We start from the raw sequence: 16,382 nt of genomic DNA, 5'->3' as shown, positions 1-16,382 counted from the left end.
GTATGTGGGGGGTGGTTGGAGGGGGAGAGTGTGTGGCAGGGAACGTGTGTGTGTGTGAGAGAGAGACAGAAACAGTGTGTGTTGGGGAAGTGTGTGAGAGATTGGGGGAGTGTATATGTGAGAGAGACAGAGTGTGTGTTGGGGAAGGGTACGTGTTGGGGGAGCGTGCGTCGGCATGCTGTCTCTTGAAGTTCAGACAGCGGCGTGAGGGCAAGGGGACACCTCCATGCATGAGCCCCCAACTGCACAGCACAGCAGTCTCTCTCCCCCACCCCCCACAGCAGCAGCCCACTCTGCCTGCCGGCTGATTCCACATTAATGGTTCTGTGATTCCCTCTGAGTTCTCCCACAGCCTCCTCAGCTACCAGGAGCGGCATCCTCAGGGGCTCTATGAGCTCTCCATGCTGAGGGATGTCAAAGCTTCCCGGAGCTTTGAAAGGGGAGGGGTGTGTTCCTGCAGGGCAACCGAGTTCAAATCAGTGAGCAGAGCGGTCACGGTGGGCATTGTGGGATACTGGGGGAGGCCGGTTATGTCGACATAATGGACAGTAGCACCTACACTGGTGCATTGGTGCTTTAACTTTGCTGCAAAAGGCTTTATGCCTCTCGTCGAGGGGGCTTCATTTTGTCGGCAAAACAGCAGAGTTCTTCTCCCGAAAGTAGCTTTGTTGTGTGTACACCTCTACTGTTTTGTTGGCAAAAGCTGCCTTTTGCCGACAAAACTGTGTCGTGTAGACAAGGCCCTAGTGTAACACTAGATAGAGAGTATAGGCAGTGGAAGAGGCAGTTTTCATGAGAGGCTTCACACAGGAATTGGGGTACAATGATAACCTCAAAAAAGTGACTAGAAGGTACACCAATCCCTGTCTGAAACTTCAAAGAGCATGAAACAATGGGTCTGAGAGGTGGGAAATGCTCCAGTCATCTCACTCAGAGCCCTTTGCCCTATGACTTGTGCAGCCATGGAATTAGGCATTTTTCTAAAATGTCACAAAATTCAGCATTTTTGCTGTAGAATTCATTATTTTGTTGTAACCAGGCACCTGGCAATTTTCTCTCTCCCTGCCCTGCTGGGACCTGCCTACAACTGTTTCCTATTTTGCATTTTACCCACAGAGAGTAATCAGTTGGATTACAGTATAATGCTCAAATAAATCTGTTAGTCTTTAAGGTGCCATCGGACTCCTTGTTGTTTTTGTGGAAACAGACGAACACGGCTATCCCCTGATACTTGGATTACAGTGTGTGTTCTGGCACTGTTCTACAGAGCCAGGCTGGAGACAGGTTGATGAGCTAGAGCTGGTGTACAATTTACACCCAGAAAACAGGTGAGCAAGCTATGCAACTAGGTGGTTTAGTCCCTCGGCCCGCACCACTTCCTGTAGCCCCCATTGGCTTGGAGTGGCGAACCACGGTCAGTGAGAGCTGCGATTGGCCGAACCTGCGGACACGGCAGGTAAACAAACCGGTCTGGCGCGCCAGGGGCTTTCCCTGCACAAGCGGTGGACCGGCTTTGAGAACCACTGGTTTAGAGAATAGAGCAAACACTGAGGCTCAAGGATTTTGAGAAGATAAACTGCTGAAACTGACTATAAGTTCCCACCTTAGTCCTGTATGCATTTGGGTGTGGGAGGCAAGAATGGAGAAACAACAAATGAACACTGCAGCAGATTGTGGTCCGACTGTGCCACAGAGTACATGGGCATTTTTTAAACAAGGTGCTTACGGAAGCAGTGATAGACTCAGGCAGTTGCAGTGGTGGAAAGCTGGGGAGATGAATTGAAGCAGGAGGAAGGAGAGAGGCAAATATAATGCTACATCTTAAGAACAAAACAAAACAAAACTCCCCAAACATGTAATAGCTATAATAAGACATAAGCCTAGCTCCTCCCTGATTGGTTTACTTGTACATTTTATCTCTTTCCCCCACCCTCCATACTTTGTCCTCTTCTCAGATTATATGATCTTCATTTTATGGGAATGTGCTTGCAAAGGCTGTAGTGCATTTTGGTTGCTACCATAATCTAAATAACAACCTGCAATAATAACGACTAATAGCACAAACCCAGATCTGTTTAAAAAAATACTGCATGAGTCTGATCTTGAAAAGTATATACTGAAACCTTCTTATGAGGACCATAGAACCATATATGATTTTTCCTTGAAGACTTTTACTAAAGTGAAGATCGTGGAGTACACTGTATTCTCTGATTGAGAACTTGAATGTGGAACTTGAGTTCTAGTCAGTAAATGGTCAACCTTGAGAGACGGAATGATATCACTGAAGCAATTTTAGGATTTGTTTACGTGGGAAAGTTTCACCAGATGAACGAATTAATTAAATGGGTGCAAAGCTCCATGCGGACACTTACTGTAGTTTAACAGACAATTTTGACTTAGCTCCCAATCTACTTAAATTAAATTGAAAAAAACATTTAAAACGACATAAGCGTGTCCACACTGTGGCATGCACCAGTTTAACTAAATCAGTGTGAGGCCTGGCCTATGCTTAAAATTGAGGTTGGCATAACTATAGTGCTCAGGGGTGAAAAATCTATACCCCGAACCCTGTAGCTACGTTGACCTAACCCCCAGTGTAGACACAGCTAGAATGCTTCCGTTGACCTAGCTACTGTCACTCAAGTAGATGGTGTTCCCATAGCACTGGAAAAGCTTTTTCCATTGCTATAGACTGGATTGGCACTATGAGGTTATGCCGGCATAGCTACAGTGATATAGCCGTGCCTCCATAGTCCCCATAGTACAGACATGGCCTAAATTCACACCTTAGGCTAAGCTGTTTTATGTAGGCAAACCCTTACATGACTTCACTTTTCCAACCCAGGACCATCTGGAATAAGGTATACTTAGCAGATTACTATAACTAAGGAGAGTTATTAGAATTTATAATGGCCCCAATGTGGTGGGTTTATGAATTTGTTTGGACGATATGTTTGTTTGCAAAATCAGTTGCTTACTTGTATCTTGGAAGTTCACATCATTTCCATTGTATGCATTCTTCAGTTTGTTAGTCATGACTCTTAGGGCCATGATTTGTTGCCGTATGAAGGTGTCAGGCCTTGTGATGTCCACATCTACTTCGGGATTGTTGATCTGGTTGGTCAGCCCATCATTCATAATCTCAGGCAGGTATCTAGACAGCAAAATGAACAATTGGCTCAGTATATAATGTTTTATGGAAATGCGGACCATAGTGCAAATTCTATACTAAGCAATTTGACAGTATTAACTGTCTTTAACATTTCTTATAAAAATATTTAGAAAACTACTTTGTCAGTTTTACAGAGTCTAACAGCTACTGTTCTTTTTGAAGAGCTTCGACATATGGAAACAAAGAAGAGTTAACATCATCTGACTGAGATGCTTATGCTTATGCTCTAATAAATTGGTTAGTCTCTAAGGTGCCACAAGTCCTCCTTTTCTTTTTGCGAATACAGACTAACACGGCTGCTACTCTGAAACCTATCATCTGACTGGTTAACTCTGCGCACTATCAGCAAGTGCTCTTACCTCTGAAAACCACAGTTGAGATTTACTAGTATAGTGTAAAACTCTAAATGGCCAGATCCTCGCTGATGAAAACTAGGTTCCATTGACGTCAAAGGAGCTACATTATTTAGCCCAATATTATCTAGCTGATTATCTAGCCCAATATTCCTTTGTACTTTTTTTATTTTTATCCATCTTGTTATGTAAAAATAGTTTCTATCGCATATAGATCATTTGCAATGACAACTTTGGTCAGCTGTTGAAAGAGACATGTTATTAATCTTTTCCTCTAAACCCTTTTCTCCGACCTCCTTTCTTAATCATTGTGGGCAACCCCAATATCTTGCCCATCACATAGGCCTGTAAGCTGGGCATCATCTTCAATTCAGACCTCTTTCTAGGTCCTTGCCTCTAAGCTATGTCTAAATTTTGCCAATTCGTTCTGCTTAGTATCTCTAAGATAACATCTGTCCTATCCATCCATGCAGCTAAAACTCAACATCATCTCATGTTTCAATTACTGCAACACCCTTTTCTCTGGCTTTGACAAATGGAATCTTGCACCACTCACATTCATTCAGAATGCAGCTGCAAAGACCGTTGTCCTAGCCTGTCTCTTTGACCAGTCACCCCTCTCTTTGCACGCGTCCCTCCATGGGTTCTTCCTTCTCTATCATATCAAACATAAGCTACAGGTCTTCACTTTCAAGGCCCTTCATGCCCCATCCCAATCAAGATGTTGACTCCCACTTCTAATCAGCCCACACATGCTAGGCTCCATTGCCCATTTGTTACATTTTTATGCTTTCCCTCATGCTTCTCCCCATGCTTGGGAAGAGCTTTCAGAACATAGTCACAAAACCATGTTGTTCTCCTCCTTCAAATGTTTCCTTAAAACTCTCCTTTGCTGTGATGTCCAAAAAAAAACTTGATAACAATTAGACTGCTGGTACTATGATCCCACTACCTGTCAAACTTACCAATATTGCCTCATTGTGTTCTTGTATGCCCCTGGCTGTTTCTTGTCTTATACTTAGATTGTAAGCTCTTTAGGGCAGGACCTGTGTTTGTGCAGCATCTAGCAAATAGTCCATGACGAGGGCTCCTAGGCACTATGGTAATACAAATTATTATTATTATTGTTATTATTGTTATTGTTATTATTATTAATAATAACAATACTAATAATTTGTATTATAACAACAACAACAATAATATATAATAGCTGTTGTTTAATTTGGAGATATATCTGAACACTAAGGACCTGACTTCAGTTCTCTAATGGACTGACAAACTCCCATAAGAGATAAGGACCTGTCACTTCCAGAACTAAATGCAAAACTAATTTCTTCAGTTCAGCTGCTTGTTCTATCTTTGACACAAACATAAACAAACAAACAAATTAATATCTTATAAATGAACCCAGAAATTTCTCCTAAGGCTGAGAAGGAAAGAGTTAAAATAGAAAAAACAATAATCATCTTTCTTTCTATGTAGTAGGTGCTCAGATTCTACAGTGGTGTAGGACCAATAGACAGAAAGAGGCTGTAAGACAATAAGATTCTTTCCCCAGGAGAAACAACCAGTTACTAGCTAACAGTGATTTTAAGTCTAAGTATTTATTTTGAATACTCTGCATCAGAATTCCCGTTCATGACTGATGATTGTTCTGCTAATTATCTGATTCAATCCATGAGAAGCAGTGTTTGGCTATGAAATATGATGCATCAAATTGCAATGACTGATTTATGTTTGACTTCTTGTCTTATTGTGTAATAAAAGTAGAACCTAGTTTATGTGATATACTGAGTCCTGAATAAGTTTTCTATATGGAAAGCATATGAGTTATTTTGGAAGTTTAATGTAATAAGAGTTTTCTGGTAATTCTTTATTTAGGATGAATAACAAGTTTCAAATTCTGTAAATGGATCTGTGTGGCGGACCCTGGACCCACCCAGAGATCAGCTGACTTCAAGGGGATGTCAAGTGGGCCTAGTTGTGCTCTTTCACCCTAATTCATTTTAAAATCACCTGTAGAATCAGATTCACTCCAGGAACAGCCATGACATTCACAAAATGTTGGTTTGCTCTGCTATGATTGCTAGGACTTGAAAAGAGTCAAATGAATTACACACACACACACACACACACTTAAAAACTGTATTTGCCATAAGAAGGATGAACTTTCAAACAAAAGTGTTAAAGATATGAAATCAACAACTTTATTGAATTGGCTCTCCAAGATAAGACTTTATTCCAAAGGATGAAATATAGTGGCTACTGTATGATACACTTTCAGTTTCAGAATGGGTTAGGTTTAATGATTCAGTGCCTAATTTTCAAGTTTGGGAGCCCAAAATTTGGCATCTAAATCTATCTTTAAGTGCCTAAATCAGATTTGAGGTGACTAAAATTATTATTTAGGTGTCTTCATGCAGATTTAGTTGCTACACTTTAAGCACATACATCTTTAGTATTGCGCTGTCAAGCCACAGTTAGCAAAGAACTTAAGCATTTGTTAAATTTAAGCACACTTTAAGAAAGCCCATTGACTTCAAAGCATTTAAAGTTAGGTACATGCCTAAGTACCTCGCTGGATCAGGGCCTCAGTATTTACAGCACGTGAATGAAGTATTTAGATAATTGTTATCAAAGTGGCTCACCTGTTTTCTCAAAGGAAAGTCTCTTTTGAATGTAAAAAGCTAAACATTGCTACCCTTTCTTTAGACCAGGGATATAGAAGTTCAAAGTCGAAGGTGTTTTTCGAGTGACATCTTCCCCCTGAATGACAGCCAAGCACATGTTCTTACAAAAGCATTTTGATGTGTATGTGGTAGGGTTAAGTCACCCAAAATTGGAAGCAGTGGCAGGAGACCATTTTTGACAGAAAATTGGCTGCAGGGTGGGCAAAGTTGTTCAAACACAGCTGCTTATGTTGCAGTTCTGAAAGTGGAGCTACCCCTTTGGGTATTAAGCTTTGCTGCTGCTCTTGCGGTTAACCATCCCTTTTGGTGCATGGTAATAATAACAACGATTCTAAATAAAAATGGAATGGGAGAGGCTAGCCTGGATCTGTGTCCAATTATTTCTGTCACCTCTTTGACAGATGAGAAGCTGGACATTACTGTTTATTTTCGATTTGTTTCTTGCTCAGATACAGCAGTAGTTTAGTGCCGTTTACATTTTCTAAAATCTTAACCCATTTCTTCATTCCTCTTCAGCCTTTCCATACTTCTCACTTGCCTCAGCAGGCATGACAAAAATGCTTTTTGGCACCTGTTATGCAAGTCCCACAAAGCTTGTTTAAAGTCCATTTTTTTTTCCAATATGCAGCTGATGTTCCAAAGTATTTTCTTTCTTTTCAAGACTAAAAATGGCTGATAATTCTTTTCAGATTGCTTACATAAACAAACCACAGTGGCCACTGAACAAAAATGGATGGGTTTTCCATTTCATGAATGACATCTGACTTAAAGGGCAGTGTCCTCCATCTTCTGCTGCTGCAGCAGCTGTTTACTTAACACTGGGAAATTCCACTCAGTAAGTGCTGTAGCTTTCATTGGTGTCTCGTCTTGTGAGGAAGACAAAACAAATGCAGCAGGGAGGTTCACTCAAGCTAGGATAATGGCAGACAAGCTTACCCGGCCTGCTAAGATAAAAAGGCACTTACAATTGGCTCACTTGGCCAAACAGACAACCCCATCTGTCTCTTTTCAATCATAGGGCAATCCCCAAAGGGACTGGTTAGTGTGTGTGTATGTGTGTGTAAAGGAAAAACAGCAGCAGCTGTGCTTAGGTGGGATATAAGGGAACACAGGGACTGGAAGGGAATGGTCCATCTGTCAAGAGCCTGGAAGGGGAGCCCCAGCAAAATTAGATTGGAAATCATACATTTATTAATAGAAACATTTTGTTTAGTTGCTGAGAGCTGGGCTTAATGCATTTTCTCCAATGGTGCTGAACATAGATGTCCACAATTAAGTGCATGTAAGCAGTGTCAGGATGAGCTCCACCCTGACATCTGGTGGTGAGGTGTGGCAAGTTGTGGAAAAGAACTTCAGGGGCCGATCTCATTTGCATAGGCACACCCACCACGCCTAGAATGAGACCATAGCTGCCCAAATGGTCACTTTGGCTGCTGTGGGATCCCCAGTGTCTCTGTTATTGGGGCAGGAAGAATAAATTGTTATTACCCTGATTATGGGAACTGTGCTTGGAACTGTACGTGGCCTTTTGTTATGATGGAGGGATTCACCATCAACTAAGTAGCACTCGCTAGGCAAGGGTCATGGGTTCCAAAACTGTGTGAATAGAGAGAGGCTGTGGATAAGTATTAATACTTGGTGGCATGGGCCCCTTGGTGAGGGCCTTACATGCTAATTGCACTTCCTCCTCTCTCCACTGTGGAATATCAGAGCTAATTTTGATTTCATTAGAAGTCTAGTTATAGGCTGCTGAGCTCACTTTGGGCTGACAGTGCACCAGCACTGGGGCTCCCCTACTACAAGCTGAATTCACCTAAGAGCTGAAATCACTGAGTGTTGTGTTAAGTAGTGGGGGAGCCTGAAGATATATTGTGGAGCAGTTTGCGGGACGGCTGGTGAAGCAGTTCGACGTGGAGCAGTGTGTGGATGGCAGGAGCTGCTTGTGGGCCATGGAGCTGAGCGAAGGAGTTCGTGGGGCGGCTGGCGGAGCGGAGCGCAGCTGAGCGAAGGAGTTCATGGGGCGGCTGGCAGAGCGGAGCTGAGCAAAGGAGTTCGTGGGGCGGCTGGCGGAGCGGAGCGCAGCTGAGCGAAGGAGTTCGTGGGGCGGCTGGCGGAGCAGAGTGCAGCTGAGCGAAGGAGTTTGTGGGGCGGCTGGTGGAGCAGAGCGCCGCTATGGAACTATGGGGCGGTCAGCTTCAGATCACGTAAGGTGCCTCTTACCCCCGTCCCATTTCCACCCAGGTTGGGAGGTAAAGCTCCGCAGATAAACTTTCGAACTCTGGGGCTGCCCTGACCAGGGACACAGACTTTTGGGGCATTGGACTTTTGGGACTTTGGGTGATTTGGGGTTGCTGGACTCAAGAACCAAAGGGAAAAGGGCATGCCCCAATTTGCCTGGGGTGGGTTTTTTTTTGCTCATGGGTTGTGTTATGAATCCTGTTGGTGGTGTTTCCCCAACATAACACCACATTGTTTCTCTCTGTTATTAAAAGGCTTTTGCTACACTCAGACTATGTGCTTGTGAGAGGGGAAGTATTGCCTCTTGGAGGCGCCCAGCGGGGGTGGTATATATTTGTCCCAGGTCACTGGCTGGGGGCTCTAGCTGGTTTTGCATTGTGTTATTGGAATGGAACCCCTAGATACTGAACCTGGCCCTTGTTGCTGCCAACTCTGACGGGCAGAAGGGTTACATGCAGCTGAAACAAAGCTGTTGTTAGAAATGGGCCATTTTCTTAGTATAGACAATGCTCTAGTGCCTCACTTCCTCCACCCAACACAGAGAGAGCCCGAACTCTATTGGACCAGGCAGCATGTGCTTCCTCAGCTAAACTGGGTTCTGCAGGCGAAGGGAAGAGATGGGTGCGGCTGGCTGTAACTTCAGCATTGTACCATGGCATTTTGCTTGTCATGGTATTTGGGTATCTTAGTTTATTTCAAGGGCTAATAATTGGGATTTGGTATAACTGAATACTAACGCCTGAGACTTCTACAAATTCCATCTTATCTTTCATAACAGTCATCTGGGTGAGCAGATCACCAGGTGTCATTAAGACCTCACGTGCATAGAGGATAACATTGTTACCCAAGTCTCTTGAATTTATACCCAAGATACTTTTTAAAAACAAACAAACAAACAACATTTGTGTTCAAATTTTCATGACCATGAATATGAGATGTGATGGGGCAGCCTGCTCGGTACTTCTCAGAAGGGACTAGGTTTGACGTAGCTATCATTAACTTTGATTCTGGCTATAAGGTTTTTTTAGAAATGGGATTCCATCCATCTCATAAATGTTCCCAGTTCCATACCATCCAACTCCCACCTCCTCTGCCCCAATATTTACATTTGACCTTATCAAACAAATGCTTTTTCTGTGTCAAGGGTCATCATCATAACAAGTGCACCCTTCCAGAAAGTCAAATGGATCATTCCTGTAACTCTGCATGTTATCTGCTAATTGGTGGCCTTGGATTAACCCCATCTGGTCTCACAGCAGTAGAGACATATCAGTGGATTTTAATAACTACAAGTGACCTTGGTGTTCTGCCTCTTTCAAAAGAAGGAATAGCTTCCATTTTCTATAACCTCAGTTTTATAACATACATTTTCTGGTATATGCAATGTTAGAAGGTGGATGTGTTGAATGAAACACAAGAGCCAATATCTATTTTGCAATTCTACAACTCTGTTTTCTTTGACCAGCAGCACCTAAGACACTGTTTTTTAAAAAATATTTTGTCTTTTGTTATATTTCCCTGTTCATTGCCTAGGTATCGCAGTACCTGGAGTGGCTCACAACTAAGAGTGCCAAACTCAGGTCAGACTGTTAGGCTACACTACGAGGCTTTTAGCGACATGGCTGTGCTCTCCTGCGGACAAAAACTTCCACCCTCCACAAGTGGCAGTGACTTTGTTGGCAGGAGAGTGCTCCTGCCGACAAAGCACTGTTCGCAGTGTCGCTTTTTCATCGGGCAAACTTTTATCATTCCGGGTGTGTTTTTTTTAACACCCCTGAATGATACAAGTTTTGCTGACAAAGTGCCAGTGTAGACAAACCCTTAGAAATCAGAAATCAGGGCAGCCACCGCATTGCGTACTTAAGCAAAAAACTGACATCCACTGAGCAAAACTATGCTACAATCAAGGAAAATGCTATGCAACTATCTGGGCAGTTAAGCAGCTTAAACCCTGTTCATATAACAAAAAGTTCACTTTAGTAAGTGACCCTGCCCCACTCGCATGGCTACACTGAGCTCAAGGAACTCTAGATTACTTCTTCGAAGTCTAGCCCTTCAAGCATACGACGTTGACATAATTCATATCAAGGGGAAAGGAAATATTGTTGCAGATACTTTATCGAGAATAGGGAATCCTTAAGATCTATTCAGAAGTGTCAGTGACACCCCTTTCATACATCAGCCTTTCATGCATCGGCGAGTGTGTGTGTGGGGGCCTCTAGGGAGGGGGTGAAGAGGTGCAAACAGCAGGTGGGGGGGCCCCTCAGGGGAGGGAGTGTAATGGCACAAGCAGCGGGCGGGGGACCTTAGGGGAGGGGGACGAGCAGGAGCAGGGCCTGGGGCAGAGTGGAGGTGGAGCATAGGTGGGAGGAGGCCAAGCAGAGGTGGGTCTCAGGGTGGATCATGGGACGGGCCATGGTCCGGGCGCTGGTGCCCCCTGTGCTTCTAGGGAGCTTCCTCTGCCCATGCCCTGAGAAGAGAGTCTAAGTGACTAGAGAGTCTAAGTGAAGAGAGTCTAACTGACTAGCAGACTATTACACTAGGGAATAGGCTACATGACCCAACTGTTTTTTTCCATCTTTAACTTCTGTGATTCACTCTGGAATTCAAAATCCATGCCTATACCTACCATGAGGGAAAAGGGAGGCCTAACACTAGCATGGGAGCCAAGGCAGAGAATAGGCAAGCATATGAATACAAAGAAATCCAATCCTTTATTTACTAACAGGCCAGCTTCTGCTGCCCTTATTCATGCTGACTCGTACTTTATTGTAGATACTAGTCATCATGAGTAAGGGTACATTTTATGCTACAATAAAGAGGAATGACCTTGCTCTCTAGGGCATTGCCAAATTTCACATATCCTGTTAATTGCATTTCACTGACACTTGGAGTAATAGTTTCTCTTTTGTTCCAAGTGCAAGCCTTCCCATGATGTAAATATCGCAGAAGGAAGGCTGCAAGAGAATTGCTCCTTTGTAAACTCAAAAGAAAACCTACCCATTTTGGATGGACCAAATCCTGAAAATTTAGGACAATATCAAGCCCTTATCTGTAGAGGTGCCTGGGGAAAAAGGGAGCTGAGTGGTAGTGGCCAGGCATGTAGCGGGACAGTTACCCCACTCTTGAGAGAAAAGGCCAGGCTGACTGGGGAAGCAGCCACAGCTGGGGCCACGCCCCAATCAGGCCACAGCTGGCCCTATAAAAGGGCTGTGAGGCAGGAGCTGAGTCAGTCTCTCTCTAGGGGTGGGGGAGAGAAGGACCTGGCTGCCTGGGAGCAGGGTACTGGAGGTAGAGAAGTGCTGGGGAGCGGCAAGGGGAGCTGCAGCCTGGCAACTCACCAGGCTGCAGGCCTTGTTCAAGACCTAAAGAGAGATAATAGGCTGCAGGTCCAACCCCTGTCTTGCCAGTGATGAGTGGTTTACAGACTGCAGTCTGCCCCAGTGAATGGGGGATAGATGATGACTGGCAGTAGCCACTGAGGCAAGGTGGGGATAGAGGGTTGGGGGTTCCCCTGGGAGAGGAGACCCAAAGTGTGGGGGCACTGCCAGGGGGCAGCACCCCAAGGTAAAGGGGCACTGGGGTCTGGGAGGGACATGGGGCCAGTGTCAGGTGAGACACTGGCCAGGAGGAGGTGCGCCATATGCTGGAGAGCTAATTCCTGACATGACCAGCAGGAGGTGCTGCACCTGTGAGTCTTTGCTTCGCTACAAGGCACGTAGGACAAAAGACTAGAATTGCTCAAGGAAACCAAGAATGATTTTAGCAGGCATGCTTTAGGGCTCTTTTCAATAGGAGCAGCATGCAGTCTTTATTAATGTGTGCTTCATGGAGCAACACACACTAGCTAGCTTCCTTTTGACAGCAGAGCACACCTGCATGGGGTTGTAACTTATGAAGAACTGCTACAATAATAGCGATTGTGGAGGAAGGTGATTTCAAATTTTACTCTCACACGGTCCTTTTAAGATGAACCTAGTAATACATGACATGGCTACAGCACCACTGCATGTAGTTATATATAAACGTTCCTGATATTGTTCTGTTAGCTGCCATTTACCTCCCTCACAGGCTTCAGGGGGAATGGGGATGGGGTCTAACAGCTAAGCATAAAGAAAAAATACTCCTGGCTTTGGAGAGTAGATTTATACCAGTTCTTATCAAATCGCGGTCCATGGACAACCCACAGTTTGCAGAGCCCTTTGGGCTTGTCTGCAAAATGAAACTTTTGACAATTAAGCAGTAGGGGATTAAGACATTGGGAGGGGAGGTGGGTCCATGAGGGAATCTTTCTCTTAGAAAGTATCTTGCACAATGGAGAAGCTGACATACGCTGACTTATGACCTATTAATTTTTTTCATAGTTGCATCTTAGGCTATGTCTACATTAGGACTTTGGTTGCTAAAACTTTTGTTGGTTGGGGTGGTTCTTTTCATATCCCTGACCAACATAAGTTTCACCAGCAAAAGCGCCAGTGTGGAGAGCGCTATGTTGGGAGGAGAGTGTCTCCCACTGTCACAGCTACCGCTGCTCATTGAGGGTGGCTTCGTTATGGCGATGGGAGAGCTCTCTCCCACCAGCATAGAGTGGCTACACAGGATACCTTACAGCTGCAGCAGTACAGCTATGCCTAAGTTTCATAGTGTAGACATAGCTTCAGACAAAAGACATCCTGTTCAGTTCAAATTTGAACTGGTTTGTTGCTGTTTCTGTGGCTGTCTAATTTTCATCCACTAGCTTGTTTCCACAAATAGGTAATGGTTAACAAATCTACAAGGTGTGCTAGAAATTGTATCACAGCAGTACGGAACTGCATTCATTGGGCACTCAGGACTAGAACTGTGCAAAGGACTGAATTTTTGGTTTGCCAGCAGTTTAAAAAAATCAAAGAAAAAATAACTTCAGGTCAACCTGACCAAAATTTGTCACAATTTTTTTCTTTCATGTATGAAATACGTTGTTCAACCCAAAACAAAGTGTTTTGTTTCTATTTCAGGCATCTTTAAACATTTTAAAATATAAAAAGCAAAGGTAATTTGGAAATGAAGGACGAGATTCACCAGGAGACTTAAGTGCCATTCACAAAATCGAGGAGGAGCAGATAGTGCTGCCACCCCTTTACAGCCGATAGCTTTGAAACAACAACTTGAACTAAAGTTCCCCCATCCCAGCTGAGTGCCCCAACTACTCAGCTTTTGAAATGGGCATCTGTCAACTCTCCTGTTGAAGCCATTCCACTCTGTATAATTAATTAAATAGTCATTGGATCAGAGCATGAGTGACTCTCTAGCCTGCTGGTTAGGGCTCTCACGGGTGGGTGTTCCAGTTCCAGTGAAAAACCACCACAGTTTGGGTCTAGGGTTTATCATTCTTCCTCACCTAAATCCCCTAAGAATTTAGCTTTAAAAAAATCAAAATGTTTCAATTTGGAAAGGTAAAAAAATAAAAACCTTTTCTTCCTGACCAAAACAATTTGCCAAAATCAACACAAATTCATGAAATGTTTTGGTCAACCTGAATCTGTATTTTTAGGTGAAAGTTTTGGCCAGAATATTTTGCCTAGCCCTACTCAGAACCCATAGCTCTTCCCTTCACCCCAGCAGCACTCATAGGTGTTGCTAAACCAAACTGTAACCTTCCCTCAATATGCTCCCTGATCCAACCTGCCCATCACTTTCTCAACAATGTCTAGACACATCTGTTTCCCACTTGCTGACTCAATCTGTGAATTTAGCAATCTTCCAGCAACAGTCCTGCCACAAAGTAGTGACCCAACCTGACTTCAAAGTTGAAAAATTGCTGAAATATGACAGCAGATGCCTAAAGCCACAGTTCCACAATGATGCGGTGTAAGGTCAAGCCTTCCATATGAGGCAACTAGGAAGGTTACATTTATTATATCCAGGCTATTTTTCAGTTTTACTCAACCAATAACCAAAAGGATCGCCAATAAATAGTAAAATAGAGCTGAAATTCCAATATCTGCTATATCCTAAGAGAAGATCCCAAGTGTAAATTGCTTCACTGTTTGTCGGTCACTACACAGGGACACTAACAAGTGCTAACGGGCTCTTTGAGATCTCAGAATAAACAATCCACCTGGAATCTAACTGATGAATAGTCTCCATGTTTAAATCCTGACACAATGTGCGCATTCACAATAACTCACACTCTAGATTTAATGGCACCTTGATGGTAAGTGCTCCTAGCTACTAGCTTTCCTTGGCAATTACTTGTTCTGCCCTATTTCCATTTCATCGCTGTAAGTGGTTTTATAAACAAGCCTTAGAACACATAACCAGCTAACCATTCCAAGGCCAGATGTGGAATTAGTATGCTACTATTTGGGGAGGAGTCTTCCTCACCTAGCTTTGGTATGGCCATTCCAGCAGTCCTCTTCATTTGACATGCCAGCTGTCACTCTTTCATCCTTGCAGATAGTATATGGTAAAGCTGACCAGAACTTTTTTGAAAGCTTCAGTTTTTCTTTAATGTCTGTTACCTGATCAAGAGACAAGAGGCATACTTGGTTAAAGAGGACATCCATACTCAGTCATTTTTAAGAAAAGAGTGTTTAATTCCATACTACTTGATGGTAGAGGTTAAGAAGATCAATGGTACTAAAAGTCAAATTCCTGTACTTCCGAGCAAGGCACATTGCATTTGGGTTGAGTAAGCACGAATAATCCAAGACACCTTTAACTCACTCTTCTTCAAGACAGATGTTTTTAAACAGAGAGAACATTTTGTTCTTCCCTATTCTCCTTTTTGACTGAAGGGTTCTAAATTTCATCCTCCCAAGCATCAATCTGCATGGTATTCTAATAAATGCCAATTCAATAAAACAGTGTTTCATCAGATACAATGTCTCACCCATTGATCTACTTGGTTTTTGTAAATTGTCTAAATAATTATATTTAATTCTACATGTCTAGCTTCTAATAACTGTTGAACTGGTAGTGAACATATGCAAAGTACCCAAAAGCTGTGAGTAAAATGCAATAGATTTGGATGTCTGAGGCTGAAAAGATTATATATGTGTGTACGCATGTATCCATCTATATAACTAGAGTCAGATAGATATTTATATGTAGGCCTCAACTTCAAGAACTGATAGGACAGATTTAGAACAGGTTGCTGAAGTTGCAAGCTCGCTCCTGTGCAAGAGATTGCACCAGTTGGTATAAGCCAGAAAACTAGTGCAAACTTGCTTTCAACATGTATTTGATGAATGCTCAGACTAAAATGTTATCAGTTTTTGTTTTGCATTTGGTTTACAAGAGCAGAATCTATAAATGTAGCTAAAGGGTAGGTTACAAAAGATTAATGATATCATTGGGCCTGCAATGGCTGTTCTTATGGAAACAGATACATTTTATATGAAATGTAATAGGATTATGGGGAACTTGTTGAATAGCTTTCAAAGGAAATCACTGAGTTTTATTCTTTAAAAAACAAGAAATAAAAGCTCTCTGTTATTCCATTCAGTTTTAAGATAGGCTTTTCAGTGGTTAAGGTACAAGATTGTAGTTGGCTATTTATCTCTTTTCTCTTTTGTTTTGAAGACAGTGTAGCTCTCTGAACAAATGCCCCACATTGCTGTGTAATGCTGAAACTGTGAAATGTCACATTATACTGCAGGTGATAGAAACATCTGAGAATATTGCATCTGAAGTACTGTACACATTTTCAACGGTAACTGAATAACCAAGATTCTAAATAAGTAGAAAAGTATTTTGCTGCATGACTTGTTGACAATGCAATGACAGAGATCTATATAAATCTACTCCAACCCTAGTTGTTTAGTTTTAGTATCACACACTGCAGCAGCATGTGCAAGCCTTTTAGCTCTCAACTGGGGAGCCCTTTCAAGCCAAAAATTTACACACCAGATTATCGACACTGGACAAACCCTCAGCGACTTTGTA

The 16,382-nt window shown here is 42.9% G+C and overlaps 1 protein-coding gene across 2 annotated transcripts in view; it reads right to left on the bottom strand.

Annotated features, from left to right (window-relative positions):
- Positions 1-16,382, bottom strand: part of GPC6 (glypican 6) — a 1,115,179-nt gene that overhangs the window by 4,459 nt on the left and 1,094,338 nt on the right. For both annotated transcript variants that reach the window (XM_084617953.1, XM_084617954.1), the window contains 2 exons: positions 14,820-14,956; positions 2,979-3,154 (listed from right to left, as the gene is read on the bottom strand). In XM_084617953.1, coding sequence (XP_084474079.1) covers positions 2,979-3,154; positions 14,820-14,956 — 313 coding nt within the window. The remainder of the gene's footprint in view (positions 1-2,978; positions 3,155-14,819; positions 14,957-16,382) is intronic.

Source organism: Lepidochelys olivacea (genome assembly GCF_965140295.1).
Source record: "Lepidochelys olivacea isolate rLepOli2 genome assembly, chromosome: 1".
NCBI lineage: Eukaryota > Metazoa > Chordata > Testudines > Cheloniidae > Lepidochelys > Lepidochelys olivacea.
Note: the sequence above shows the minus strand (reverse complement) of the source record. Positions and strands in the feature narration are given on the sequence as shown.